General features: G+C 42.8%; 2 protein-coding genes across 2 annotated transcripts in view; one reads left to right on the forward strand and one right to left on the reverse strand.

Moving 5' to 3' along the window:
* LOC109464465 (60S ribosomal protein L23a-like) overlaps positions 1–2880 on the forward strand; it is an 8643-nt gene extending 5763 nt beyond the window's left edge. The window contains exons 2-6 of the mRNA XM_019761459.1: positions 713–906; positions 1181–1341; positions 1774–1950; positions 2559–2628; positions 2779–2880. Coding sequence (XP_019617018.1) covers positions 713–906; positions 1181–1341; positions 1774–1950; positions 2559–2628; positions 2779–2793 — 617 coding nt within the window. The 3' untranslated portion in view covers positions 2794–2880. The remainder of the gene's footprint in view (positions 1–712; positions 907–1180; positions 1342–1773; positions 1951–2558; positions 2629–2778) is intronic.
* A 285-nt stretch (positions 2881–3165) lies between these two features.
* Positions 3166–13140, reverse strand: LOC109464530 (protein-glutamine gamma-glutamyltransferase K-like). Its single transcript, XM_019761539.1, has 15 exons — positions 12822–13140; positions 10518–10700; positions 9996–10146; positions 9678–9778; positions 9079–9197; positions 8670–8777; positions 8187–8361; positions 7688–7826; positions 7176–7279; positions 6610–6752; positions 6359–6458; positions 5834–6118; positions 5189–5349; positions 4275–4423; positions 3166–3734 (listed from the first exon to the last, which is right to left on the reverse strand). The coding sequence occupies exons 1-15, from the start codon at positions 12961–12963 to the stop codon at positions 3575–3577; spliced, it is 2220 nt and encodes a 739-aa protein (XP_019617098.1). The 5' UTR covers positions 12964–13140; the 3' UTR covers positions 3166–3574.
* Positions 13141–15348: the final 2208 nt, after the last annotated feature.

The following is a 15348-nucleotide window of genomic DNA, read 5'->3' on the forward strand; positions in this document are numbered from 1 at the left end:
TACCTTTTATCTAGATCTGTCAAATGTAACGTTACACTATATAGAACTATTTTTTTTTAATTATGTTTATGCTCTGATATGTTTACATGATATTGGTAAACTTTAGTGTAAGTCAAACTTCAGATACATGTAAGTTACTTGTTATTGTGATGACAGCTTTAATACAAGTTAAGCTTTATTCAGTAGTTTTATTCGTACTGTTACGGATACGGACTGTTCCCCGTTGCATTTTGTTATGTTGGACTACTATTATACTTATACATTGTATATTTATATACATTGTTATATACAATTATATATACATTGTTATATCTGTAAACTTCAGGAGAAGTTTTACTTGTTGTAGGGGGGAAGAGTGTAAGGATCTAATATGCTGAACCATAGAGTTCCCCCCTATGGGAATGGTATAACCTGCCACCCCCGGTGGCGAGTAGGCAAGTCCACTAGGAACCAGTTATATCCAGTTGAGTTAGAGTTACCCACATGTTCTGAAGAATACATACAGATCTACAGTACTCCACTCGTCTCTTCTGCTCATTCCATAAACCCTGGGATTGGATCGTTACACTATATTATTAGTATATACATGTATCATTAACAAGGTAAAATTAGCATGTGTATAGCAGTCCAACAAGCATGTGTTTAGTAAGGCCATTTGAAGTTAAAACCAACCGTATATGTTGTACATTAGCTTTCATCATCATCTTTACAGGTGCGAAGGGGGCCGCCAAGGGCGCGGCTGCCAAGACGGAAGCCAAGCCGGCAGAGAAGCCTGCGGCAAAGCCTGCAGCCAAGTCTGCAGCCAAGGGGAAGGCAGCGGCCAAACCTGCCGCCAAGAAGGATGCCAAGGCACCAGCCAAGAGACCTGCACCCAAGTCTGTCAAGACTGTGGGACAGGTCACTAAGGTATGCAGCACTAGTGTCGTTGTGTCTAGGTCATTCTTCTAGGGTCTGTTGGTGTGTCCAAGATTCGAGGGATGTCAAAATTTGAAAAATGTTCATAATTCTTTTGAAAGGGCACATATGTAATTATACTTTTATAGCCATAGATATCTCCTTGCTGGTAATCTTCACAATACAAAGTTGATGCATTGATTTCCATTGATTTGTGTGAGTTGTTGTTTTGAGAAATATGGGAGACCATTTAACTTGAGCAATGTTTTCTTTTTATCTTTCTCAGGCGAAGGCGGAAGCACTGAAGGCTAAGAAGGCAGTCCTGCGTGGGGTACACGACAAGAGACAAAAGAAGATCAGGACCAAGGTTCGCTTCAGGCGGCCCAAGACCCTCAAGACCAAGAGGATGCCCAAGTACCCCCGCAAGAGTGCCCCCAGGTTAAACAAGTAAGTGTCGAAAAAGAAATTAAATTATAAGTGTGTCGATTTAGTGTACCCTTAAGTTACATCTGCACACAGCTTGCCGTTCTGTTCACTATAATGTGACTAGAACTTTCACATGTGTGCCAGAGAAAATTTAAGACAATTAGCACCCTGGTTTCCTTGTAACTTGTGGTGTAGTCATCTTCAGACACCTTTCTCTCAATTCTCCTTTCTCTCCATTCAAGTGTGGATTTTTTGTATGATGTTGTAAGACGTTGTTGTAACCTACGTGTATGTGTAAAAGGAGGAGTGGTCCGATCTCTGTCATTCTTGAGAAAGACGAAACCGGTCAAATTCCTTCTCATCATTGTCATTCTCCCAACGCTACAAATGATGTCTATGTGTATGTGTTAGTTATCATAACAAAACCTAAATAATTCCTTCTATGACTTGCAGGTTTGACCAGTATGCCATCATCAAGCATCCCCTCACCACGGAGTCTGCAATGAAGAAGATTGAGGACAACAACACGCTGGTCTTCATCGTTGATATCAAAGCCAACAAACCCAAGATCAAGATGGCCGTCAAAAAGCTGTACGACATCGAAGTGGCTAAGGTCAACACACTCATTAGGTAAGTGTCTGTATCTGTATGAAGTGTCATTGCAGTGGTTTGTTTTTGTTCCTGAACTCAAACAGAAATCAAAAAGTCAAAGCAGGTATAAAGAGAAAGGTATTTCGAGCCTGTTTACGGCTGGTTATGGAAAGTTGGACTGACTAGTTCCTGTAGATGTTTCCATCTGCACACAGCTTGCCGTTCTGTTCGCTATGATGTGACTAGAACTTTCACATGTGTGCCAGAGCAAGTTGAAGACAATTAGCACCCTGGTTGCCTCATAGCTAGTGGTGTCAGTCATCTTCAGACAATGAAAACATTTTCAAGTGAACAGGGCCTCTATGAGACATTATAGATTGTTTGGATTCGGTGTTTCATCTATCATTGCTGTTTGGTTCAATCAGAAATAAAATGGACTGAAGAGTGAGTGAGTGAGAAAGAGACAGACCTTTAAAGATACATGTGTATCATACATTTGTATTTGTAATGTCATATAAATAAATGTAGAAATGGAGCTGTTGAAAGAGAACAAAATTTCACGTCTAAACTCATAGAATTTGATTGTTGTTAACCTATGAAACTCTCCTGTTGGTGACAATATGTTTGTTTCCTTGTATTCCCTACAGGCCAGATGGACAGAAAAAGGCCTACGTCCGGCTAGCTCCAGACTATGACGCACTAGATGTTGCAAACAAGGTAACTTTGTTTCTCATGTTATGGTCTTTTTGGATAACGTCATTTTATTACCTAACATGTATGTAAGGGTGCATGTACATATATAGAACGTGCCGTTTATGTTTATTTTGATGACTACATGTATTCATCATTTATTTTCCCTTTTTACAGATTGGCATTATCTAAACTGCTGGAACTGTCCTGGAAGCAGAGAGTCTGCTAGATACAAATAATATACAAAAAAACTTCCAACAATAAAGTCTGGAAAATGTGCTCCTCGTTGTGGTTTCTCTTTGTGTTGGCTTTATGAAAGTTGGTCTCTACAACATGTAGAATTATGATGTGTTAGCCTTGCACGTTCTAGTAGCTTTTTGTTTTGTTTGGAAATGCAACTGAAGTTGATTTAATCGAGCGATCATGAGGACAAATGACTGTTACACAATGATATGTTGTCTGTTGGAAGAACAAATGGTAAGAATACTCATTGTACAAGAGAATACTGAAGGTACAATTAATACACTACTTGTTGGCTCAAAAGTTGACAGACGTCGACATGGAAGGTGAAAAACAAATGGTTTATTATGATTTATATTGCCTATGAGGGTGACATGTCTCATGATACATGGACAGTTACATTAACAGAAATACAGTAGGTCTTACAACTAAAGTAGCCTCTAGTGACTGATAAAATCTAAGAATCTGCTTTATGGATGGATGCCTCCTGTTTCAGAAGAGGAATGATTGCATTTTATTCTCCAGTACATAAAAAGACAATTCTCTATGTATGGTATTTAAAATGGACTTGTGTTTGTGGAAATATCAGCCCTTCAACAACCTTAATACTTGTCTGCAACAGAACAATCAGATACTTTCTTGTATAGCCTTCCCCCCACTTCTTTAAATGTCCTTTTACAGCAATAGAAATGAAACATACACTTGTGACTATTTCTGACTACGAACAAGTGTGTCACTCTTCTATAACTTCATCCTCTGTGACCAGTATTTCCAAGTGTCCCTGTACGTCGTGGAGTTGTTTGGACTGGAAGTTTGCAATGATCTTCCTGTTTCCCGGCCGGACAGGCTTCATGGTCACTAACGTCCTGGCAGCCTCCAGAGGTCGAACATCTCTGTGTGAGAAATAATCATCAGAACTGTTGACTTGATGCAATTATACATTGAAATGCTACCTGTAGTACATGTAGTATACACATGCTAGCCTGGAGTCCATCCTTGTTGGCGATAGTTTTGGGAAGCGGACTAAAGGTAACAAGGCTGGACTCCAGGCTATACACTTGCTGGCAGCTGGGGAAACCAAATTGAATAGGGACTATTTGAAAACTCCCATGATCTTTTCCATCAATAAATTGCCATAACTTGAGTGTTCTATCCCCTTACTGAAGTGCCAAGGTATATAAGGCTTTGAGAAGTTACATTGATGAAGGTTAGACATCCAGGTAACGAGATACTACACAAGAAAACAGTTACTCCACCAATCTTGCAACTGCATAGATTCTGAAATCTGTCAAAGGCATCAAGTAGTCACTGATGAAAAGTAGTTGCTGCTTGAAACATCTCACAGTTCTGAAAATCTATCCAGTTGCTAGAGTAACTTCTCTTGATTTGAGAATTTATTTGCGGAAATGCTAAAAAAATCCTTAAGTTCTTACCTGTATGAAATGCATTTTGGTTTCTGGATTCCCGGTCCTTCGATGTGGAATTCTGTGTTAGTAAGTTTGACCGCTAGGGGGTTCTTGAAAGACAGTTCCACAACAAACTCTTCTCCGACTGGGAAGTCAGACCTCTCTCTTGCTGGGATCTGTAGATCAACACATAAAACAACCACATCATCAATGTATGTTTTATCTATGGACATCTTGTGCACAATACTGATACTGAGTGAAAACCGCAAGGGTATATCTGTAGTCAAGTTATGGGTAGTAGTAAGCCTGTCCTTGGTACTGAAAAGACATCTGGTTAAAACACAGGGATTTTTCTATTCAAAATGCGTGATATTTTATTTAGAATCTTCAGTAGTGTTTTAGGAGTGAACATTAGGCTCAGATTTTTTTCAGAAAAAAATATGAAGCGACACGGCGTAAAAAAAAACAGGCCTACGCATTTTATGATAGCCCTAAATGCTAAATTGGTGTGGCCTTAACTAATAACCAAAAAAAAATCTTGTGTATATTGAATCCATTTCTATTCTAATTTCAAATCAAAGAAATGTCGTTCGTCCTCGTCAACCTGACGGACGAACGACATTCTAATTTCAAATCAAAGAAATAATTGACCGTCGACGACGTCCTTTATGTATATTAAACTGGGCAGAAGACCTGTCCTTGGTGCTGAAGAGATATCTATCACACAGCAAAAGGGACTGTTCCTTCTGTCCTGACATTCGAATACATATGTTGATGCCCATAATTTGTCGAATATGACCTGGCCTGGAAGTCAGACCATCGAAGGCACGCGGGTATCTCTACGGTGCTGGCAATACTGCCCGCCCGCCCAGGCCCATTTACCGCACGCCGTTTTTTTTACGGGGTCGGTTTCAATTAATTGAATGTCACTGTGCCCTTACGTGAATGTTGAGCCTGGGCACGCTGAATCGGAAGTCTGTCTGCCCGGCGAACGTGCACTTGTTCTCCCTGACTCGCCCCAGCAGGTTGAGCTTGATGGCGCCCTGGTCCACCAGATACGCCATGTACTGGGCCGGCTCGATCTGTGCGTGTAGCGTCATTTCTAGCAAGAACCACAAGAGCAACGAATGAGAGTGGAAACATAATAATGGCCAGTACAAATATGAAGACAAGTTGAGATTGGGTTTCTTGAGTCTACTAGACTTAATTATAAGATACACATTACGCTTAATCCATCCTTAAATACATTTAACCTCCTTAATCCTTCCTAGAGCACACCAAGATAGTTAGGCATGGGAAAATCAATGTTTGGTATCCGATTTACTGAGGGAAGAAGTGCTTCTGAAAATGCGTTGAATAAAGTTTTAGGCTTCAGAGGGTTTGAAATTCAGATGCCAAGTCGAAAATTTCATAGCCCCACCAGCGGCTGATACACAACATTTTACTCTAGGCCTTATCTATATTTTATTGAACTGATGGAAATACTCATGCAGTAGACAACAAAGCCAAAATCACTCATCGAAAGAAAACTAGTCCTACAAGATTCATAATGAAAGAAATAAAGTGTATTCTTTGTGATTTCTTACGTCCATTTGGTTGTAGCGTCACCACGAATTTCTCCTTGTGGAACTGTGCGACAGGCACCCCCGTGTAGTACATGGTATGCGCCGTCAGGAACATGCTGACGTTCCTCTCCTGGTTGCTATGGTTACGGAGCGTGACGCTGGCCGTGAAGTCGTGACCTACGATGACCTCTTTGGGAGCGTTGATGGAGAACTCGACGTCCGCCTTCTCCGGCCTCTCGCCGTACGTGTGCGGTCTGCTGCCGTGGCTAACGGCTTTTTCAACGGCCAGTCGCTCTTCCTCGGTCCCTAAATCACGCATGAAACAAGGAAAATGCAAAGAACAGTTTAGTAGGAATGGATACGGATGATTTTTCATGAAATTCATCTGTGATGGTAGCTAAGACCACCGCTCAACCGCGACGGAGGATGTCATCGTTTACCAAATACCTTTGACCCAGTGTTGACGTCACACTTCAGACAACAAACAACACACAACAACATTAGTGATGCAGCAGTGATTTTCACAGTTGACGACAGTCCCTATACCCTCGGAGAACTTGTAGTGTTCCGTGATGTCTTCTCTCTCGTCCGTTCCTACCGCCTTGGTGCTGATCTTCACTCCGATACCTCTCTTCTGCTGAAACACCTGGAAGGAACACGTGTAAGATATGTTCACAATTTCATACATTTTCAGTCTGGTCTTATTCTGGTGATTCATCGTCAAAAACTAGACTCACTACCACAAAACGAAACAATGTATTGAACTTTTAAAAAAAAGTTCAGCCTTTCCCCCCTACCTGGTACATGGGCCGGTCCTCGGGACACACCCACGAGATACTGTCGGCGTTGACCTCTGCGAAGATGAACTTGGCGTCGTAACCATAGTAAACATGGCCGTTCTTAATGGCGTGGACAGACGCCGGGCCGCACCGGAACTGGCCTGAGGAGGAAGACACGAGAAAGAGTGAGAAAGCTAGTGAATCTACCAGAACGTTAGGAAAGCAAATGAATAATTTTTACCGTTTAGCCTAGCAATCTACTGCTTTGTATATGCTTATTTTCACACAAACACATCCAAATACATGTATATGGTGACCAGCCCCTCCAACACTGTCTTGCTATATAATGTAATCATACTCATAGGATGTTTGCTACAGCACCAGTTACCATGATGGCAGCTGACTGGTCCAGCTCATTGGCCTTTTTTGTGTTTATAGAAGAAGAAGAAGAGGAAAGAGTAAAAACGAAGATGTTTTCCTTCTGTAAAGGTGAACATTAAAACACCTACACATATTTGAAATTTAGTGCGAATTAGGAAAAGTAAATATGAAAATGTATAATTCGAAATTCTTATGTTCCGTACCCTCGCTTGTCTCCTGAGGCGTGGCGTCGAACGCCTGCCAGCCGCCGTACCCAGCAGGCAGGTCCGGTCTGGTCATCCACGCCTCGTTCCACACGTGGAAGTTCCTGCGGTATAAATAAATGGACTAATCGTACCATCTTAGGTACGTAAACCAACGAGGGTACACAATTAATGAAATTGTTACGCAACTGGATAGGTTTTGAAAAGGCTGTCAGACCTTTCAACTAGCACCCTCTTTATCAGTGACGAAACCTAGGCTAGCTTCTTGGTAGATAGCACTTAAGCATATAGTCGTGATTGTCTTGTTCTTTCCTGGGCTGACATTAGGTAATTACAGTACATTGAAACCTCTTCATTTGTATCAATACATTGTATCACCTGGATTTAACCTTTCCTCTGCTGCATAGCCCCATAGTATGATACCCCATACAAAATCTGGTGCGAAACGGCTATCTTACCATGCTAAAGGTTAAATGAAAATGTTCGGAAGGATAAGGTGAATTCTGTCTCACCAGGTTGAGTCCGTGTTGAGGTAGTCGATGGGTGTGAACTCCTCGTCGTAGTGGATGTCGACCACCAGGTTCCCGTCCGTGTCGTGCGCCGAGGCGAAGTTCGTCACACTGCGGGCCGGGATGCCCAGGCTGCGGAGGACTGGGGGAAGAACGTCCGTAGAAAATTACAAAGAAGTGATTGTACAATCTCACGATAACGATGCACTTAGAATTGTAGTTCTGATTGGCTGAGACTCTTAGTTCTGATTGGCTAATTTCGTCAGTGCAAAATGACATCTTGTATGCTGATTGGCTGTTCCTAAAAACGCCCCGCCCTATATGCTTTTGTGAGTAAGCCATGGCCAATGGGAGGCTAGTATACGATATAAAAGCAAGTGCGGCACCACTCTCTTGTCACTCTGATGAAAACTTTATTTTGAATACTATATTAAGGTCGAAAACGGTCAATAGTAGTGTCTCAGCCGTTATACTTCTGATGAGTATCCCTGACTGTCCTCACCTGAAGTGGTAACTCCTGAGAAGACCCAGCACTGCCCGAAGCAGACGGGCTCCTTCTTGTCGTAGTACTGCTGCAGGATCTCCACGCTACCGTTCCAGGCGCTCGGGCGGATGCCGTCCTCGTACTCCCCCGACCAGTTCCCGACCAACACCCCGTCCTCGTCCTGACTGTTCACCTGATATCGATGGTGCGACAAAGACACGACAAGCTAAGGAAGTTGTAGTTAACAAACGTTGTACATGTACAAATAAAGGTGTAGCAGACATTTTGAACATATGTACAAGAAACTTGCATAGGTGAGCGGTATAATCAAGTACCCTCAAAGCATACGTTGACGGACAGGATATACAACACTCCAAAAATAGTTACTCAAGCAACTGGATATGATTTTGAAAAGTAGTTCGTGCATATAGCTAGATTTACTAGATTTGCATACACATTTACATTTAGTAACTAGATTTACATATATCTAGATTTACTGACCATTTTGGAGACGACTCTGACGATCCTTACTGGGTCCCACCGTGCCCTGTGTGGAAACTTGGCTTTGTCCAACAACTCAAGCGAGGCGTCCAGAACTGGCATCTCAAACTGTGCAACAGAAACAAGAAAGATATAATTTATATAATCGGAGAAGTAGTACAAGCAACCGCCCATAATGATGAAGTTCTGAATGTTGAGTTCATAAAAACCATGGAAGTGGCAATAGAAGACTCAAACGGCCATCTCAAACTGACTCTAGATCTTTTCAATCGGGCTATTTTCGACCTAGTTACTTCTTTGCCCTGCCTCGTCATATTCTTACATTTCATACTACTGAAACGTTATGCTAAGATAAGATTATAATGGTTCCCAGTGTGTATCTCTGACTAGCTGTTTGGAGTCCTTTTACCTGTCCGAAGTTCCAGGGCCTCTCCATGACTTGTCTCTTGTTACCGACGTAGATGATTCCGGACTCGTTCATGATGTATTCCTGCAGCTGTTCCTCGTCGTTCAGGTACACAGAATCATCTGGAAATGGATTAAAAAAATGGCCTTACATATAATTATGTGGTTTTGGTACGACAAAATCGACTGTTCCTAATTTTTAACACACACGTGCCCATGGCTTGATCCATCAGGCTGTAACCCTTTCAATTTGGGCAAAAGAGCTAGCCTCTACCAGGCTTTGGGAGGCGTCTGGAAAGAGTAGAAATTGGCCAAATAGAGATATGACATGTCAGGGGAGTTGGTCCGCTCGAGAGTACGTACATTATGCCGCACCCGAACTGTACTCTCTTGCGGACCGACTCACGTCCGGCATGTTATCTCTCTATTTGGCCAATTTCTAGTCTTTCCAGACGCCTCCCGAAGCCTAGTAGGCTACAAAACATGTATTCGACCCTTAGCTTTGACATTATGCATGTAGTTCCTAAGTACATTGTATACGTACGCACTAAATGTTTCCCTTTGATCTCTGACACCATATACATTTGTAGATTCTTTCCTTACCCTTGCACCATGGGTTGAAGAGCATGTAGATGTGTGAGTACGGGTCCTTTTCCGTCCGATACTTGTGTCCGTCTAGTATCGTCTCTACAACTATGCTGTACCTGGGAAACAACAGGACGGGAAGACCAGAACCATTTTCAGTAAATAATCATAGATTTTATTCGCAAAATATTAATTTTCAATATGGAAGTAAATCATAAAACTAGAAACAATCATCCAATAGTGCAAAGACCTACAAAATCAAATCATCAGATCCATAATACATGTCAAAATCTATTGCAAGAAACGGTGTTTTAGAATGTTGTAAACTATCCTTACTTTCCGACGATAGCGTTGGGCGGTGCCTGGACTAACAGGTCGACGGTCTTCAGCCCCTTGTCCGTGACCTTTGCCCCCCATGACGTACCGCCCAGGGGACTGTCCACCGGGACCCGGGCCAACGTGCCGTCACTGATCTTTGGGGCGTCACCTTCGTACGTCAAAATATGAAGGACAGACTCAATGAGAGGAAATATATTAATACACTCTAGGAAACTGTTCTCCAACTCAAAGAATCACTCACCGAAATTTCCCTCAACCGTGACGGGGGACGATACCGACTTCCAACCAACTTTGCTGACGTCATACATTAACATAACCACGCAATGAGTAAAAAAGCTGAGGAAGACCGAATGATTCGTAATAGACCGATCCCAAGTCCATCACAATTAGAAGTTCAACCAATGAGAAAATGGCAATTAGCGGTTCGACCAATGAGGGAGTGGCTGCATGTCCGTCAAATATTTGTATTTCTATTTTTTGACGGAGGTGGGCTGGGCTTCAGGATCGGAGGGGACTAACCTGTGTGGAACTCCAACGTGAGTTGCGAGTTTTCCTCGGTGTATGGCTTGTCGAACGCGAGGCAGAGCTGGAAGGGTTCCCCACGCCGCACGATGAGCTGGAAACTCTCGTACTCCTCCGTGTGGTGAGCGCGACGGTTGTGCGACAGCCGGAAATACACGTCAGACACCTGCAGACAGCGGTCTGGGGAGGGAGGGATGGAATAGATGGATACAGACAAACTTAAATAGCACAACCAATGAGAGAATGGCAATTAGTGGTTCGACCAATGAGAGAGTGGCTGCATGCATGCGTCCATCAAGTCTGTATGTTGATTTTCATACACTTTTATATATTTATAGAGTTGTCAAGATGAGATGACGGGCTTAACAATCCAAACACTTCTGAAGCCTGAATAAACTCCACAGAACGCCTGGAAAGACGTCATTGCTGCTAACTGATGGTCGAAGGGAGGGGTGACTGGAAAGGGGCGGGGCTCTGTGGACGCCTGGGGGGGGGGGTCAAGCTTATAGGCTACGTTAGAATTTTCGAATGGTTGTAATGACCTGATGTAGAAGGCCCCTTTAATCCATTGACATCTACAACCATCCCTTAACAGAGACGGGGGGCGCCACAGACTTTCTGCAATCTACTGCTCACGGAGTCACGTGTGCCATCTACGTGGCGTCACGAAATCGGTGGATTGCTCATTCCTTGTCAAAAACTGGAGTGTGCAGTCGAAAATTTGGGCATTACAGTTGAAACTTGTTTCATAATGTTTCTAGGTCTATTAATATCGAACGAAACGCGCACAGAATGGTGAGTTGTGACCGGTGACCGACCTGAACTGACCCTGGCCTGGCCGACTGAAGATTCATCGGGTCAGGTGTTGCTGACAGACACGTCAGACATGTGTCAGGTATGTGTGGGTCTCTCTATATAGGTTATTATGTACATGTACGTACAAAATATAAAGATAGAGATAAGATTAGGATACGTTAATTACCATCAACTAGCCTCCGGAGCGGCAATACGGACAAACTCTGATGTCAAAATTTGAACATGTATACAGGAATCGTGTTTTTTGGCCCGCCGAGTTTTTTTTCGCCCTATCGCATTAGATTTCGAGTCTGCAGGGGATGTCATCCATAAAATTTACTTGCTGTGGTCTTAACTAGGGATGTCGAAAGGATTCCGAAGTATAATATTTTGAGTTAAATTTCGCGTTTGTCACAAGCAATTTGTTAGCTATATCATGTTAGCTACTGACATGTTCTAAGCAGTACTAGGTACCAGTGAGGTCACCCTGTTTCTATTGTTATTTACCTTGTAGGCTAAAAAAATCAGCCGCGTCGGCCAACTCTAACTCTTGATAGCTGCTTGTCAGACCACCAAACAGCTTAGATTACACATTAGTTACACATAAAGATAAAGATACACATGTAATACAATGATATCATATCATATCATATCACCAATCACCACATCATAAACATCCAGCATCAGATAGTGCAACACAAAAAACATTCGAAATCAGCCAAACAGTTTTAAGAATTTTGCTCCCTCTATCTTCAGTGAGAAACGTCTCTTTATCGATCAAGTTGCTCTATCTAAATAAAAGGGAATGCCAGGGTATTCAGCTGCAGATAGATTAAACGCACGGTGACAGCTTGTGAGCTGTGGGGAGACTGAACCTTAAACCCTGACCAGTGCCTGTTTATGGTCAGCGTCAGTATGTCAATGAACTTGGTTGATCTTGTTTTCATGATGGCGGAAGAGTGTTGACACACATACACGCATATCCATGCATGTGGACCCATACTAGTGAATAACATGCGGTATGCAAACGTTTCGGGGCAACTTATGACAGAAACAAATGGGCCCCAGTTGCACACATCGTCCGATCCGATCTAACCCTTCAGTAAATTTTGGATGGTCAACAAATAGTTTTATGTGTTCAACACGTCCGTCGTACCATACCGCATTTTTGACTTAACGAACTGCCATCAATGCCATTCTTAATCGTTTGCGAATACATGTATCTGTAGGATTGTGACCAAAACGATGTATTTTATTGTGGCTATTGCCAATTTTAGGGTCTCTATGTAGCTAATTGATTCCCTGGGCTCCCCTACGCTAACCAGAGTGTTATACATGTATCTGCAGCATTGACTCTGACGGGCATGCACAACAGCTCTCTATCTGTTATCACAGTTGCGAGGTAAACAGATATGCCTGTCGTTACATTTGCGTCCACAGATGTTGTATGAGGAATTAAAATATTTTCGTACGAGGAAAAACTAGAACTAGCGAATGATATCTTACCGAGGTCCTCTGCCAGAAGTGTGAGCCTGCGAGGGCCGGGCCCGTTACCGACTGACCGCACGGTTCTGGCGTTCGCCACGGGCTCGACATCTATCGGCTGCAGTTCCTTCTCTCCCCGGTTCTTGGATACGCACTTCCCCATGGCGGCTGGGATCTTGTCACGGTGTCTGAGCCAAGGAGGAAAACAAGTCGCGGTCGCTCTACGTGAACTCAGTGAGGGTTGTTTTGGGGTGGACGTTCAAGAATACTGCGTTTTGTCTTGCGAATTCTGCGTCCTCACTTAAGACCAACTGAGTAAGAATCTGGTCGACGGCGTCCTACCTTCGAGAGACCTTCGCGAATACGTTTTTAAAAGAGAACCCCAAGAAGATATCAAATGCTTCTTATGAGGGGGAACAATCCTGGTAATAGTTCGTTATCACCGCAGACTTAACCCCTTCCACACCCCGCCCTGTTCGTGGTTCAGCCTGTTTGTGTACCCAGGGACCAGAGAGACACATACTCGCATAGTTTTCTAAAAATTGCCGCCCGCTCGTTTGATATGTGGGTCGGGTCGGTAGAAGGGGGAGGGTAATGGTCGCTCCTAGGGCACTGAATATGAGACATTGGCTGTAAAAATTTCGTTTATTGTTTAGTGGTGACGGCTGTCTTTTTTTCCGGCAATAAAATATTCTCATGATAGGAAATTGATGCCTTAATGCGAATGTCTCTTCTTCGTCAAGCAGATGTATGGTGTATTTGTTTCATACGCCTTTCGCGGAGCTAGCCCTCTTGTGGTGCTTCTTTCGCTTTAATTTTAAGATATTTGGTCTGTTGAGGCTTCTAAGTTTCTATTTAGTATGTCCCATTCCTGTATTTTGTATATATAATAGAATACTGTTATTTTCTTTTTTTTCGACGGAAAAGGATCAATTGGCCTCCTTTCAGTTGAAGTTGTGGACTGCATGCCATCCCTCTAAATCAAAAACTGTCCCTATTCACGTATAATGCAGTGTTCCTAGTAACAGTACCAGTTAATGACATCCTTCGTAGTTTTTCCTACTTCCTTGGGAGTGCCAGGAAGTGAGATTTAAAATTGGCAGATCCAACCGTCGTCCTCACCCGGTAGTTGCCACCCACATGTACCGGTTTCGCCGTGACTCTATATACATGCACTTGGCAACAAAAACTTAACGTTTAAACGCAACTCTTGACCACGGACCCTGCCTCAAATGGGTAGGGTACATGTAGGTAGGTGGGTGGATTTCGATTTTAACGTAGATCTTAGTCGACATCTTGAAAAAAAATCGGCCTTGATATACAATCCGAAAAACCACAAATTACAGAGAAAGTGGGATCTTTTGTCTTCCTCTGTCTTCAAAAACGAAGTCAAACCCAGTGTTTTAGGAGTTAACAGTACTTCTCTGTGTATTAAATTACCTGTTCTTAAGTTATACCCAAATGTTTCTTCTATACTTGCAATTAGCCCTTGGGCATGGGTTTGTAATAAACTTGATATCAATATCTACATACAAAAAGTGTTTATGATTATTTTAGATATATACGCAAGTAATATATAGCACTGAAATCTCACGTCCTCCATGGGTTCACACGCCTCATGATCATGACGACTTTTTGGCAGACTCACCACACTTTGAAGCTGCATCAATGTCGCACTTAGCTGCGGTGTTGACTCAACTGTAGGGTGGAGAGTCTGTCTGGCCCTCCGCCATTGAACTTCACAGGCTGTGTGCTCATATTTGTACATGTCGTCCTGTAGGGTTTAACTCCACGACTACTGTCACGGTGTAGATGTAGGTGCCCCCCAAAACACACAACATACCTCAGGTTTCTAGAATAGTGCGAGAAGTCTGGGATGACACATGCCGATCACAAGGCCAGGCCAAGTTTTTTTTTTTTTGCTTTTCAGAATTCTAAAACATAATGTTTTTCTCCATCTGTATCTGTATAGTCGGTATAACCGCCTGTCGGCGTAACACACCAGCTTCGCAGGCACGCGGCGCGGCGGCAGCTGGCTGTATCACACCGAACGACCTCTTACACTCAATCTTTGCACATTTAATTGCAGCAGTTAGTGATGATGCCCCTACTGTGCTTGGTGACGAGTTCCACTCTACCATAGTTCTTGGAAAATACGAATTGTTGAACACCTACAGCTCAATTCTTGGTTGATAACCCTGATATTTGAAGGCATGGCTATTTCTTGTTCCTGTTTGTCCATGTAGTTTTTACAAACTATTATACAGCTTTGTCGCAAAAGCTTTCATAATATTGGCTTTTCCTCCTGGAGGCTAGATGTCCCTTTCACCCAGCTAACATATTGTAATAAAAGACAAACATTTTTCTCAAGTGGTTTACTTGAAGCTTTAATATTTCACCATGATTAATATACAAATGCTTCCTTTGTATACACTTCTCGTTACAGATGCTTTCTGTAGATGTACATTGTGATTTTCTGTCTCTTGCGTTAGGGTTTCAAATACGTTAGATTTGTGTGCAATCTACACGGAGGTGGCTAAGCAATGAT

This window comes from Branchiostoma belcheri, unplaced genomic scaffold (genome assembly GCF_001625305.1).
Source record: "Branchiostoma belcheri isolate BF01 breed outbred unplaced genomic scaffold, Haploidv18h27 scaffold1, whole genome shotgun sequence".
Lineage (NCBI taxonomy): Eukaryota > Metazoa > Chordata > Leptocardii > Amphioxiformes > Branchiostomatidae > Branchiostoma > Branchiostoma belcheri.

What these genes read in the sequence shown, in the direction of transcription:
- LOC109464530 (XM_019761539.1), bottom strand. Translation starts at nt 12,963, where the DNA reads ATGGGGAAGTGCGTATCCAAGAACCGGGGAGAGAAGGAACTGCAGCCG. An exon ending in CACGTTGGAGTTCCACACAG is followed by an intron (nt 10,147 to 10,517) that starts GTTAGTCCCCTC and finishes TGACGTACGAAG; the next exon opens with GTGACGCCCCAAAGATCAGT. An exon ending in AGGACCGGCCCATGTACCAG is followed by an intron (nt 6,459 to 6,609) that starts GTAGGGGGGAAA and finishes TGTTCCTTCCAG; the next exon opens with GTGTTTCAGCAGAAGAGAGG.